This window comes from Puccinia triticina, chromosome 13A, assembly GCF_026914185.1.
Source record: "Puccinia triticina chromosome 13A, complete sequence".
Classification (NCBI taxonomy): Eukaryota; Fungi; Basidiomycota; class Pucciniomycetes; order Pucciniales; family Pucciniaceae; genus Puccinia; species Puccinia triticina.
This window is the reverse complement of record NC_070570.1, coordinates 1750778-1766176: the sequence shown is the minus strand read 5'-3', so window position 1 is coordinate 1766176 and position 15399 is coordinate 1750778. Positions and strand designations below refer to the sequence as shown.

The 15399-nt window shown below is 48.6% G+C and overlaps 1 protein-coding gene across 1 annotated transcript; it reads right to left on the bottom strand.

The window, feature by feature from the left end:
• Positions 1–8188: 8188 nt before the first annotated feature.
• Positions 8189–10152, bottom strand: PtA15_13A166 (uncharacterized protein; the record flags this gene model as incomplete). The annotated part of the gene is made up of 5 exons (XM_053162336.1): positions 8189–8353; positions 9228–9429; positions 9497–9697; positions 9801–9874; positions 9967–10152. 5 exons carry the CDS (start codon positions 10150–10152, stop codon positions 8189–8191), a joined length of 828 nt encoding a protein of 275 aa, XP_053026322.1.
• Between the last annotated feature and the right edge of the window lie 5247 nt (positions 10153–15399).

The following is a 15399-nucleotide window of genomic DNA, read 5'->3' as shown; positions in this document are numbered from 1 at the left end:
TGCTAAACGGACTATCGATGTATCGTCGGTTGTTTGCTTGAGAATGTCTGGGGTGCGTCGCCAACCTGGAAGTTGAAGGTGGTGATGGATTCAGATTGGTGGTATTCCTTCAGGGCTGTCCCGCACATGCTCGGTAGGTCCACGGGGGAACCCTACAGCATCGGCTCATTCTCCAACAGCCTGCAACTTCGCTGTGTTATGGCAGGTCTCTTTACATATTACATAACTGCCATAGTTTTATATAGTTTTAGCTCGTCAACACAATTACATAATCATCTTTGTATATATACAGTGCCCCCCACGACTTCTCAACTACCCCTACAGGGAGGTTCCAAATTTTGGAGTTTTTTTTTTCTAAAAATTCTTTTAAAAGTGGGCTGATGCTGGGCTCTTTTTGGCACATTTTTTGATGCAAATGTCACATTTCACCAACCAGACCTGGTAACATGCATGATAATAGTCCAAATTCATTGAAATTTCACTGGACTTGCTGCCAAGAGAGCAATGAAGAAATATTCTTCACATTGCCACATTCCAAAGAGTGTACTGATGGATATGGCAATCATCAATAACTAAGGAGCTACATATTTACATAAATATCTACACCTGTAGTATGTATGTACATAGATAATTTAGTCTCTAAATACATAATAAATATTTTATAAGTCCATAGTACATGTCTGTAACCACATACTATGGTCTTAAAACCAGCTGTTCCAAATTTTGCATCTGAAAAAAATGAAACTTTTTTTTGAGGCATTGCACAGACTTCAAAGTTATATTTTTGAGTTCTCCTACTTCATTAGGGCTCAAAAATGTATAGTTTACATGTGATACATGTCTGGTGACTTTGAACACATTGTTCAAAGTTCAATTTTTTTTTGCAGGTGCGGGGTAGTTGAGAAGTCGTGGGGGGCACTGTATTCTACATTCTCAGCAATCTTATTTTTCCCTTGGGGGAGTTCTTCATCTCATTCTTGCATTATCCTGATATCCTAGCTCTTCAGGTTATGAGCCCGCGCTGTCACCAGCGGGTATCCAGTGAACTCTACTCCTCATAAACTTTCTTCTTAGCTTTGCGTCTATTCCTGCAAAGCTTGATATATTCCTTATTTTTATGGTTCATACTCGTTCCCGGAATCCTGAAGTTATCATCCCTGACTTCTCCGCACGAGTTACCCCTCCGAGATCTCCTGCATCTTCGAACTCTGTCTCTTCTTTCCACTCTATGTCCGACAACGGTGATAGTTCACATTCCGCCGTACCTGGTTCCTTTCCCCTAGATCCCGTCAACACTCCGTCTATTTGTTTTTCCGATCCTAGCCCCCCAACCTCTTCGATTCCTGCAACCATGTGTCCCAATTTCCGTCCCTCTGTTCCTCCGACCAAGTCACCCTCCCCGATGCCGCCAATCCCCGTTGGTGAACGTCGGTCCCCTCAACCTGGCCCGTCCGACAAAGGAAAAGCTCGCGATTTCCCGGATCCGCCTTCACCAAAACCTTCTCCCCATCTTCCTCAACCGTCTCCCTCTTTGACTTCTGTTGACGACGTCCTCCGAAAGGCTATTGGTCCGGGAGGCTTTGACGGTTTAAATGAGGACGTCTTGAAGATTCTTTTGGTCCGGGCTCTTACCAACAACTCCTCTCCCGGGTCCTCGGCGTCCAGTCAACTCAAATGGCAACAACTAGGGAAGGACATCCAACCTTCCCTGTCTATTGACGGGTCGAATTTTCCGGCTTGGTCTGCGGCCTTGAGGGAGTTGGTCGCCACCGTTACTCGCCGGGAAGATTACTTTAACCAGTGTCTGTTTGAGGAGGATGCTTCGACGGCGCTAGGCGTATTGACGGTCATCAAGGCCTCCATTGATCCGGCTCTTCGACCATCTCTCCACGGCATGACTGCTTACGGCGCCTGGACCTCCCTTCAAGATCGTTTTGCGGGGTCCTCCTGGTCAATGCTTCTTGCGCGATGGATTGGATTGGCCAGGACTACGGACGACGCTTCGGACTCCGTCGCGGCAAGCTATGAGTCCTTTAAACGGGGTCTGCTGGATGTCGAGGAGCGCATTGGAGGCTGGACAACAGATAAGCTTCTGTGTTTTGTCTTTCATGCAGCTCTTATTCGTTACGGCAGCGAAGTGGCCAACGCGATGGATTCTCGATTCACCATTTCTCCCAATGTCAATGTTTCCGGGTCTGACTTATTGAACGTTGCTACTTGGGTCGATCAATCATCGAAGGTCTCTGGGTCTCGCCCGGCGATGATGGCGATGTCGGCTCAACAAGGACAAGGAGGAAGGCAACACGGGGGCCGTTCGGGAAGAGGGTCTGCACCACGTGGATGACTTCCAACAACTGGCTCTCACGGTTCTCTTCCGGCTGACAGCTGGGGTTCTCAGTGGATCACTCCGGATAATCCTTGCAGCTCCTGTTGGGATTGGGGCCACTGGGCTCCTGACTGTCCTGGCTCTAAGGCAGGACTTCCGCCTCTGGATGACCCCCGCTTGAAGATTCCAGGGTGGAGGCCCAAGAAGTCTTCGGTTCTCTCCAATCGGCTTCAAACGACAGACAACTCCTTGGCTTCTATCTCAGCGGCTCCTGACAAATCTGATGATGTCCTGGTTGACACTGGCGCTACCAATCATGTAACGTCACGTCGTGACCTATTTGTCACATTTCGGCCTACTAATATACGCCTCTGCGTGGCTTCCGAAGAATGCCTTTCCGTAGGCGGAGTTGGCGACATTATCATCAAGACGGATCAAGGCGATCTTCACCTGAGTCAAGTTTTATTTTGTTCGGGCGTTCGTGGCACGGTTCTCTCCGTCGGTTTCTTTGATCATTGGGACGGTAGTGTTTCATTCAACAACAGCTGTTTCATTTTCCGCCAATCAGACTCTATTTTTTCCTTGTATGTCGACAACTATAGATGGTTTATCTCTTCCAGTGTTTCCCCTTCCTTTTCCACCCCTTCTTCTACTCCGGTTCCCTCTCTAGCCAGTGTTTCATCCAGAGTTTGGCATCTCCGACTGGGTCACTTGGCAGTTCGAACCATCAATCGTACCATTATGCATGATTCTGTGTATGGGCTTCCTGAGAAGCGTTTCAATTCTACTTCAAAGAAATGCACTTCGTGTTCCCTCTCAAAGAGTCGCCATGTCCCTATTCATTCCCCCAGTCGAGGTATTGCAGACAAACCTGGGGCCATTGTGGCTGTGGACCTGGTCGGACCCTTTCCTCCGGCTGTCGACGGTAGCGTCTATGGTTTGGTAATCCACAACATTTTTTCCCGAATGACATCCACCTTTGGCCTCAAACGCAAAGCAGATGCGGCTTTGTCGGTTATTGAATGGGTTCTTAATTTCCGGAAACACACAGGCCACGAACTTCTGTGCATCCGCTCCGATAACGGCGGCGAGTTCGTCTCCAATAAATTCAATACATTCCTCAAAGACAACCAGATTCGTCATGAGATGTCCATTCCCTACGAGCATCATCAGAATGGAAGTGTGGAGCGCACCAATCGAAGTCTTCTTGACATGGCTCAAACTCTCCTGGTCCATGCACGACTTCCGGAAAGTCTTTGGTTTCAGGCCCTCAAACACGCCACATTTGTATTCAACCGAGTTGTACACGACGGTTCCTCAAAGACCCCGTATGAGCTTTGTATCAAATCCAAACCATCTCTCGACATGATACGTGTGTTTGGTTGTAAAGCTTACCTACACGATCTCAATTATCCCAAACAGTTCGTTCCTAGGGCACGGGAACTGATCCACGTTGGCATATCGGAGGTTTCTCATGGCTGGGTCTTATGGGATCCAGTAAAGAACTGCTTGGAGCGCGGGGCGTTGGTGGCTTTTCATGAAGACAAATTGCCCTACATGGTTTCCAATTCTACGACAATCACTGCGGTTCTCAGTTCTATTCAAGTTCGCCGTCTAGGTGATTTTTCGTTGATGCGGGAGTTTGACATCCAGGATGCATGCCTGGAATCCGCTGTCTCAGTGGCACCTTTCATTTCCGATGCGCCGGAGACGTACAATCAGGCGGTTAAATCTGATTCCGGCGTCCAATGGTTGAAAGCTTGTGACAACGAGGTTGGAATGATGGTTTCTCTTCACGTTTGGGACGAGGTTCCAATCTCATCTCGTCTGGAAATTCTGAATTGCCGGTGGGTTTTTGCTGTTAAGCGTAATCAAGAGGGCGTTGTTATTCGTTTCAAGGCACGCATCGTCGCTCAGGGGTTCCGTCAAATTCACGGGGTCAACGTAGGGGAGACTTTTGCCCCGACTCCTACTTTTACCTCCTTGCGTCGCGTTTCTCCTGGCCAGTGGCGTCTTTTGACGTCAAGTCCGCTTTTCTCCACAGCGACATCGACTACAACGTTTATATTCGTCCTCCTCCTGGCATCAAAATATCACCTAATTGTGTTCTGAAACTCCGCAAGGCGTTGTACGGCACGCGTCAGGTTAGCCGTTGTTGGTGGATGCATCTAAAAAACCGGCTTGCAACGATTGGTTTCCTTTCCAATCTAGAAGACCAGTCTACCTATGTATATCGCGACGGTGTCGACATGGCTTTCTTGTGGGTCCACGTCGACGACGGTATTTTCACTGCAAGTTCAAAACCATTGTTGGATCGGCTCAAGGCAAGACTGGACGCTGTTCTGGATCTCAAATGGGATCAGCAACTCTCCAGCATTGTTGGGTTGCGAGTACGTGAGGTCCCTGGTGGTTTTTGCCTCGATCAGCCTCTTCTAGTTGAGAAAATCACTTCTCTCATGCCTTCAAACATCAAGACCAGGACTCCCATTGCTTCTTCTGATTTGCAGTCTAACCCGTCTACTGAGATGAGCAAACCATATCTTTCTGTCATCAGTTGCTTGCTCTATTTGTCTCAAGGCTCTCGACCCGACATCACCTTTGCGGTAAACTTTCTTGCACGATTTTCAATGGCTCCGGATGACTCGCATTGGACGGCGCTTGATCATCTAGTCTGCTACGTCAGGTTTACGGCTGCTTCTTCCCTTCCAATCATCGCGACTGGCGCGGTCTCCGAATGTGTCACCACCTTCGTCGATGCCAACTGGGGCGGGGAAGGTTCTAGATCTGTTCATGGCTTCATTTCGACGGCGTGGGGAGCGCCTGTTTCCTGGGCGTCCAAACGGCAAACATGCTGCGCGCGGTCGACATGCCAGGCTGAGTACATGGCACTGTCTTTGGCGTCTAAGGATGCTTGCTATGTGTCTTCTCTCCTCTCAAAATTCTTCCCGGTCGCGTCACCTCTTCTTCTTTCCGACAACAAGGCGGCGGTGTACATCAGCAAAGATTGCGGGACTCGGAAGGAACATCGTCACATTGATCGTGAATTTCACACTATCAATGAACTTCTGTACCGCGAGAAAGTCCGTCTGGATTGGGTTTCGACCGACCTTCAGCTTGCCGACATTTTCACCAAGGCCCTTGGATGGAGGAAGGTCGTTGAGTTTGCCACTCAGATGGGTTTGAGAAACCCATCACAAGCTATGGCAAGTACAGGGGGGTCAGTATGCGCTAGCGGCGACGAACATGCGCCCCCCGCATCTGTCCGTCTCCTTCCAGGCCCTCAACATCAGTCCGTTGATGATTTTGCAGGAAGTTAACCATTTCTGCTTTATATTTTTTGGCCGTTCGATGACTCAGGTTCTCTCGGCTCGACTCGTTTCTCTGGATCCCTCTTTCATTTTTTCTTCTTTCTTCTTTGTATTTTTCTGTCTCATTCACATTCTTATCCTTGGTTATTCTTCACTTTGCTCGTTCTTCCTTTTTTCTGTTTCACTTTTTTCTTTGTTGTTTCATTTTGTTTTTCTCTCTGGTGTTGTCGAGGGGGGGAGTGTTATGGCAGGTCTCTTTACATATTACATAACTGCCATAGTTTTATATAGTTTTAGCTCGTCAACACAATTACATAATCATCTTTGTATATATATTCTACATTCTCAGCAATCTTATTTTTCCCTTGGGGGAGTTCTTCATCTCATTCTCGCATTATCCTGATATCCTAGCTCTTCACGCTGGCGCACCCAATTTCACACAATGAACTCGAGCCAGACCCGACCTGTGAGCCTTCCCCAGCTTGTCATCCAGAAAGGAAATTCTGATCGCCTACTCTGTCGGCGGCCTCGAGAAGGAACTGAGCAATCTGTTCCCCGCCGGACTGCTCAGCTAGCCGACCAATCTAGTTGATACACACACAGCGATTTAACAAGACGGCCAAGCTCAGCTCATTGACCTCTAGTACCGGGTGGTGCTGCCCACCTCAACAAGGCCCTGCCCACCCACCCCGTCAAAGTGTCTGCAACCAAGCTCCAGGACGCGAATAGCCATAGGCTCATTCACCCCGTCACCAAGAATCCATCTCCCACTCCCCCCCTCAGCAGGACAACACTCTGTTTGAGGTCATCTCTGACGGCCAGGAGTGGCTTGATCAATGGAACAGAAGGAGCCCAAGCACTATCCGCCAATAGGTTTAATAAAACATTCTGGAACTAATCCACAACTGATCTGAAACTGATCCTTATAAGGATCAAATTCATCCATAAATCATCCAGAATTCATGCAGAATTCAACTGGAACTTAATCAGAACACAGTTGAAACCACTAGGACACAATGACCAAAATCAAATCATAATTCACTTTGAACTGTTTGTTTATGGTATTCAAAATTGCATATGTTGCTATTTACATAAAATCATAAAGCCAATTTTGGCTGGGAGATGTCGACATGCATAAAACTTTAAGTGACATCTCCCAGCCAAAATTGCAGTTTATGATTTTATGTAAAAAAATCTTATGCAATTTTGAATACCATAGTTGATTGGGATGATTTCTTGGGGTTAAATTCATATTATTCACATGCTCATGAAGGTGTATTTTCCCCTAATCTGCGCGCATAAAAGGTTGCTACAAATTTAAAGCTGGGCCTCTTTCAGATAAACAACATGTACACCCTGGTTAAAATGATGTGAAAAACCCATCTGAATTGGCTTGTTTCCCTAAAAAAGGCAGGTATCATCTAGACTTGAGCCAAAAAAGGATGAAAATAGGGTGAAAGCATGACTCAAGTCAAGCTTGGAGGTTTGTGGTACCATATTTCAGTTAGACAACCTGGCTTCTTAACACATATAAGCTTGTAAGTTGTTTTTGTGTTTTTTTGTTGTTTTCCAATGTCTCCATGCACATGCATGTGAGCTGTTTTCCATTTTGCCAATTTCACCCTTGTGTACGCATGTACATTGGAGCAACAGATCACCAGAGGGGCCTTTCACAGCTCCATGACAAGTAAAAACTGGTCAGAAAGCCATTAAAGCCCCAGTAAGTCACATTTATGTTGTGTGAAACCCCTTGCACATGGAGAAATTGATCAACATAAATTTACCATAAATGATTAATATTTGGGCATTGAGTAACTATCATTTCAACATATGTTGTAATTGAGTTATCCTTAAAGAATTATAAGTTCTGTACAACATTGCATGAGGTCCTTTGATACTTCCTCATAAATTATAACAGACTTCCCATTGACTTCTGAATAATTTAGCAATCATTTCCTAATACATATCTGACTTACATCAGACCCAGAACCACATAAAATTACAGTTAGGCACTCTCTGGAGAGTGTGTCAAATTCTCCCCTGGTGTCAGATCAACTGCCCCACATTCCGAAGAAGAAAAAAAAGCATTGCTGGCTCCTCTGTCTCAACAAGCTAATGAAACTGATTGTTAGGTGAAGTGGAAGCTGTCCATGTCACCTTTGGACAGGCAGAAATCATTAAAATGGGATGATGGTTGATTGAGATTGGGTCGGGGGCAAGGGATCTAGCAGACCCTGAACTCTGGGATCTGGAAATCCAGATCTGACTCAGGAAGGCCTTCCAGGACGCCTCAGGACGGAGGTCTAGGTCAGAGGACTGGCAGACTTGGTTTACATCAAAACAATCAAGAAGTGAGATTTCATTACAAGGTTATACTTTACATCAACATTTGTTTCGTGTCTTCATTAGTAGCAGTTACACACAAGCAGCATTGTTCAATAAACCAGAGAAAAATAGATACGTATGATGAGGAGGAGAGATCATGAATAAAGCGTAAATCTAGTTCATACGTGGATGGATAACGAAAAAAAACTTGTAAATCATATCCAGATTGTCACACGGGTGATTTGATCTGATTAACGTCAACACCTGGTAGACCGAACTTCTGACTGAATAGGGCAACGTCATGATGCAACTGCTTCAGGAGTTGTCTTCCGTGCCCATCGCCCTGAGTAGCAGGAAGCAGGAAATCCTTGAGATGTGTCGAGCCAGCTTCTTGCTGAAGGATGAGAGAAATCTGGACGACACGATGCATGAAGTTGGCCACCTCGACCATCTCCTGGGGGCCCATCGAACGGGAGGTGAGTGCCGAGGTACCCAGCCGAACTCCTCCTGGTGCTTGGGCCGGGTTGTCACCAGAGACGGCAGTCTTATTGATAGTGATGTGGCCTGGAGAGAGGGAGTCGGGGCGAGAAAGATTCAGCATTGATGCGAGGCTCTTCAGGCGAAATATGGAGGGTCTTTCTGAGGAAATAGGGCTCAACATAGATCACAGATCTTCTCGACCTTGCAGCCGGTGATGCCGAGCGGACGGAGGTCCCAGTTCACGAGATGGTTGTCGCTGCCGCCGGTCTGGAGGGTGTACCCAAGCTCAACGAGTCTGGCGGCGAGAGCCTTGCAGTTCTCGATCACCGCTTGCGCGTACTCCCTGAAGCTCGGCTCAGCCACCTGCTTCAAGGCCACCGCTATCGCCCCAATCGTGTGGCTGTGTGGCCCGCCCTGGCAGCCCGGGAACACTGCCTTGTTGATCCGATCCTCCATCGTTTCATCCTTATCCTTTCGGAAAAATATCAGGCCCGCCCGCGGTCCTCGTAACGTCTTGTGCGTCGTCGTCGTCACCACATCACACTCCTCAAACGGGTCGTTGTGCACTTGTCCAGCTATCAATCCTGAGATATGGGCCATCTAACATGCACAAACACCCAAAGTCAGCAACAAAAAAAAAGCATGTGATATCAAGAAGTGGAGCGTGCGAGACTGACATCCATCATCAAGAAAGCGCCGTGGGCATCAGCAATTTTCCTCAAGCGTTTGTAGTCCCAATCACGCGGATAGGCACTAGCACCGCTGATGATGATCTTGGGTTTGTAGACCTGAGCGGTCTGTTCTAGGTAGTCGTAATCGATCAGCTTGCTCTCCGGGTTCAGTCTGTAAGGGAACGATTGGAAATAGATCGATGAGGCTGAGATTTTATGTTGAGCAGAGTAGTGGCCATGCGTTAGATGTCCTCCGTCTGAGACAGATAGACCCATGATTCGGTCTTGTGGTTCAATCAATGCTGTGTATGCCGCAAAGCTAACATTCAACTAGGTCAATTTTCCGGCTTTCTTGTGTTGGGGGTGGTTTTCCTGCGGTAACTTACTTGGCAGTCGATCCAGAATATGGCTGTACGTTAACGCCCCAAACCTTGGGGTCCAGTCGAAAAGCCTTCAGAGCGCGTTGTTGGCAAAGAGTCTGAAGTTTATCGGCATGTTCGCCATTGTAGCGAGCACCAGGCAATCCCTCCGGGTATTTATTAGTGAGGATTGAGCCATTGGCCTGCATGACCGCAAGAGATGTCAAGCTATGGAGGGAGAGCAGTCGAGCTTTCGTTGGTCAACTTGGATCTGTTTTGGGATCGATCGGGAAAATGGATGCATCTTTTTGCTCTGTGGATGAACTCTTACTTTTCGCATGCAATCAATTCCAAGCCCGAGAATTGACGGTAAGCCTCATCGTCGATGATTTTCTGCATTTCCGGCTAGAAAAGGGCGGTCAATGGAGCAAAGGACAGTGGCAGTCAGCGATCGACATTCGCTGGTGGAAGTACAAGAGAGGCAAGGAGAGACTCACGTCGTATTCGGCCAGAGGGGTATACAAGGTCTTATTAAACGACTTGATCGTCAGTGTCCGCGATGAGAATGAAGGGCTTGGTCGCGCGCCAATGTTGGTTCTGGCCGGAAGCAGGAGGTTTTGGGGGCGACTACTGAGGAGGGCTCGGCGAATCGAGGAGACACTGGAGAGCAAGCTGATAACCATCTTTTCCAGGATATTAGGGGGTTTCAAAATTGATCCAGGAAGCGTTCCAGGTCGGAGTTTCCAGGAAAAATGAGCGACCTGGAACGCTTCCTGCGGACCTGATCTCCTTCTTCCTATGCCCTTCCAGGACATCCAGGAAAACAGGAAATCAGGAAATTAAAAGAGGACAAAAGAGGATAAATCCCACCTTTCTTCTCAAACCCCGGACCCCCGCCTTTTTTTTCGACACCCCTACATCATCTTTCCCACCACCTCACACTAACTTCGAGCGAATTTTTGTCCACCGCCCGCCATGCTAGAAAATACCTCCCACTCAACAGTAATATCAAGCAGTCAAGACTCAACCCAGAGGAGTCCCTCCCGGTCGACAGCCATATAAGGCAGTTGGCCGGGAGCAGTACCTCCCGGTCGACAACCACATACATACAAGAGTTGACCGGGAGGAACCGGGAGGAGTCCCTCCCGGTCGACAGCCATATCAAGCAGTCATCCGGGAGGGACTGGAGCAGTAGTACAGTACCTCCCGGTTGACAGCCATATAAGGCAGTCTACCGGGAGCAGTATCTCAAGGTTGACAGCCATACAAGGCAGTCGACCAGGAGCAGTACCTCCCGGCCGACAACCACATACATACAAGAGTCGACCAGGAGGAGTCCCTCCTGGCCGACAGCCATATCAAGCAGTCATCCGGGAGGGACTTCTCCCGGTCAACTGCCTTATATGGCTGTCGACAGGGAAAGTCCCTCCCGGTCGACAGCAATTAGAGTAGTCGGAATTGATGCAGTTTGAGCTAATTTGAAACTGCTGATGAAAAAAAAAATGTACAAGAAAGTCCGATGAGGTCAGATCAACTTGTGGTTGCGTGGGGGGGAAGGAGCTGGTCCTTCGGGGACCCCAAAGGCATGGGACAAAACATGTTAAAACAGATAATCATTTCCAGGTCTTGTTCTCCTGGGTTCAAATGCAGGAAGTTCCTCTTTCTGGGGGTCTCAATGTAGAACCTCCAGGAATTATTTTTTGGCTGTGTTTTGGTTTTCCTGGAGTTTGGACCTGGAACGCTTCCTGGATCAATTTTGAAGCCCCCTATTGCAGCGAAAGACAGGCAGAGGCGACGAGGGGCAGTGGTGCACATGGTGCGTTATCGAGCCTACTTATACCAACTTGCGCCATCGTCATTCTGTCTATCCGTTGTGGGATTTGATGTGAGACCAAGGGAAATCGAACTGGTTAAAGTCTACGGAGACGAGGGGATGCCTGTGACCAGAATCGACGAAACGGTGTAGAACGGTGTCGGCCTGTGTTGGTGAGTCTACTGCGAGCCTCGGCTGAGCCTGGGAGTGTGCGGGAGCGCCCGCCCGGGGGAGCCCGAAGGGTCTCCGAGTACATCTGCGTCCCTCCGCCGGCAGTTGCATCAGTAGCCGGGGGGGCTTCTTCCTTTCTATTTTACATCACCACCCTTTTTCCGCTCGTCCAAAAACGCCATCCTAAAATCTACTCTCCACACCCCTCGAAAACACCACCGCACAACCCCTCCTCTCCAACCCCTGTGAAATCAAACAGAGCACTAGCCCCGCTCACCCCCCATTCATCCCCCTCCACAACCAACCATCTTGCGCAGTCCTCATCCACCCATGCCACACCCCCTGCTCCCGCAGGGCGGCGGCCCCGCGACCAGTAACAACTCGTCCAACTTGGACATGTTCGTTGCTGAGGGCTCCTTGCCCGAAGTCGACCACCAACTAGCGGATAAGCTCAATCAGCTGATTGACACGTTAGTGCCTAGACTGGAAAGTCTCGAGAGGGCGGTCTCCGAACAGGCGCCCAAGCCATCCGGAGCAACCCGCGCAGACTCTTTCAATACCCTCCTCGTGAGGATTGAAGAGATAGCGGCAAACATGGCCAGATTAGAGAAGAAAATAGAAACCTTGTCTCTACCAACTTCTGCTAACATGACGGACGCAAACGCTGCGAGACCTGGCATCTTGCCTCCCAAGCCAGTCCCCCTCTACTCGGAGAAGGCTGCCAGGGCACCTAACCCTGGATTACCGAAGAGCTTACCGCCAGTTCCTCCCTCTTCATACATTAATAGATTCAAACTTGGACAAGTGGTGATCAGAAAGAAGTTTGATCAACCTAAGCCCTTCGAAGGTCTCACAGCGGCGATCATATGCCAGAAAATTAACGAAGCGTTGTCCTTTGCGAAGGCCACCATTGATAATGAACCCATCAAGGTAAAGGCGGTAGCCCAATTCCCCAACGGAGACGTTAAAATTTACACCAAGCATCGACAAGCTGCTAAATGGCTACTTGACAATAAGCATTTGTGGACCGAGAGAGCTGACCCGGTTTTCATAACGTCTCAAGTCACTCATCCAGTACTCTTACACTCGTGCCCCACCAGTTTTGCGGTGGATAACAAAGAACATGTAGAACTTCTTTGTAAACAGAACGATATCGAACCAAAGGAGATCCAGAAGATTCGATGGCTCTTGAATCCCAAAGTTACTGGTAAGGCGACTAGTACTCTCTTAATACATTTTTTTGACAGGCGACTAGCTCTCGACATCGAGAGAGCCGGTCTATGCTACAACAACCTGCACCTGAAGGGACAGCATTATTTGCAAGGCCCCAAGCAATGTTACAATTGCTTGGCAGTAGGCCATCTCGCTCATTCTTGCAGAGAGAAAGCTTTATGCTTGCGGTGCGGAGGAGACCATAATTCTGCCTCCTGCGAAAACATAGAAGACGCAAGCAGATCCTGCCAACGCTGCCTACAAGCTGATCGGAAGCTCTCTGCCAATATCGACCTCTCCAATCCCAAGTATGACCACTCTCCTTTCAGCAATGCATGCCCTGTTCGTGCCAAAGAATTGGAGAAAATTTCCAAAGATAAGACTCCCAACCCTCGCCAATGATAGGTACAACACCTGCAACCTCCACCCTTGACCATTTTTCTACCAAACCCACCACCCAGATTTCCCTACCCCCAATATTCTCTAGATCCTTTAATCCACTATCCTCCGAGCAATCCCTTCATTCCTTCTCCACTCTCCAACTCAATTGCCACAACAGAAAAGACACCACCCTCAGTGTGCTCCACTGCGAGACGTCATCCCTTGCCATCCTCCTACAAGAACCATGGACCAACCCCATTGATCATCTCCCACCCACCCACCCTAGCTGGCATCGACTCTCGCCAATCGATCAGCCTGGATCTGCTGAGAACAGGCCACGGTGCTGCATTTACATCAACAGATACATTCCCAGCTTCAGCTTCCATCGCTTGCCAGACAACTCCAAATATCTCACTGCTGCCTCTCTCACGATCAACATCAACACCCCTCTCCGATTCTACCTCCTATCACTCTATAATCCTCCTGCCAGCTTTGCTGCCATTCCCGTATTACGTGACTGGTTAAGCAACAACAACTGTCGTCATACTCCCACCATCCTTGCGATGGATTCCAACCTACACCACCCGAGGTGGAACCCCCCAAAATACCATCATACACACTCAGCCGCCAAAGATCTTATCAAACTTTGCGGACAGAGGGGCTTTATCCTGACTTCCCCAGTCGGGGTCCCGACTTTCCTGAACACTAGAGGGGCGCAAACTGTGATTGACCTGTGCTGGGTCAACGCACATTGTAAACGCAGGGTCAAAAAATGCACTGTAAACCTAGACAATCATGCTTCCGACCATCAACCCATCCTGCTCGAGCTCTATCTTGAGGGGCAAGTGCAACACTCCCCATCCACCAAAGGCATCACCCCTGAAAAGGTTGATAGCGACCAATTCAGGTTAGACCTTGCTCAGATGGTCAGATCTATCACCCCTCCACATTCCACGGACTCTACCCGTTCAATAGATGAAGCAGTGTCTCAATTAACGGAGGGCATTCAGCGTTGTCACAAAAAGCAAGGCACCGTTCCTTGGAGGGGGCAGACACGAGCGAAGTCTTGGTGGGATCCTCAGATCCTTCAACCCCTTGTCTCTAATAGGAATCGGGCGCGCAGATGGATGATTCTATCCAATTCAGATGAAGCCCGCCACTGCTATTACACCTGGCAAAGCGTCTTCAAACAGAAAGTGGAGGAGCTAAAGTTGCTCCATTGGAGGAAATTCCTGGCCAGAACTGGAGACGCCTCGGCGTTTCAGGCTTACAAGTTCACCAAAGCCAAACAGTCCGCCACTGTTGAGCCACTGTATCGATCCGACAAGTCCCTGTGCACGGATGTTGTCGAACAAGCAGATATACTGTTTCGGGGCACCTCCGTCATAAACACATTTTGTGACTTGTCAGATGCACGGCCCTTAATAACCACAACTGATACACCCATCTTTCCTCCTATCACAATGGCAGAGGTGAACCGCACCATTGATTCCCTCCCCATCAAGAAGGCAGTGGGGCCTGACTCCATCCCAAACGAACTGCTTAGAATGGGCAAAGCAGAGCTGTCCCCTTTCCTTACTCCTCTTTTTAATGCTTGCTTACGGCAAGGCCACTTCCCCAAAGATTGGAGATCAGCGGTGACCGCCATAATTCGGAAGGCAGGCAAACCGGACTATAGTGACCCCAACGCCTACCGCCCAATTGCACTTTTGTGCACTTTGGGAAAACTGTTCGAAAAAATCATCAACGAGAGGTTGATTCACTGGATTGAATCCAACGAGATCCTTCCCCAAGGACATATGGGTGGCAGACGAGGCCGCAACCTAACCGATGCCCTCATACTATTCACCTCTTGGGTGAAGCGCCAATGGCAAAAAGGACGATTTGTCGCCGGCTTATTTTTGGATGTAAAGTCAGCTTATCCTTCGGTTTACACCTCCCGATTAGTAGATCGGCTTCACCAATTGTCCTGTCCCAGATACCTAATAGCGATCATTGCCTCTTTCTCCACCAACCGAACAACGTCCATGAGATTGGGAGATTTTGTCTCACCCTCCTTCTCTATTAAGGAGGGACTCCCACAGGGATCACCTCTTTCAGTCACCCTATACATCCTGTATAACAGCAGCCTGCTGATTGAGAGTAGATGCATGCTTGAGGACTCCCGGATCTCCATTGGATATGTGGACGATGTTGTCCATCTAGTTGCAGCTGACTCCGTCAAACAAACAATAACTATGCTCCAAGAAGAGGCCACTCGCTCCCTCGAATGGGGCCGCAAATTTGGGGCCATCTTTGACCCAAAAAAGGCTGTTTTGATGATTTTCTCATGTAAACCATTGAACCCCCCAAC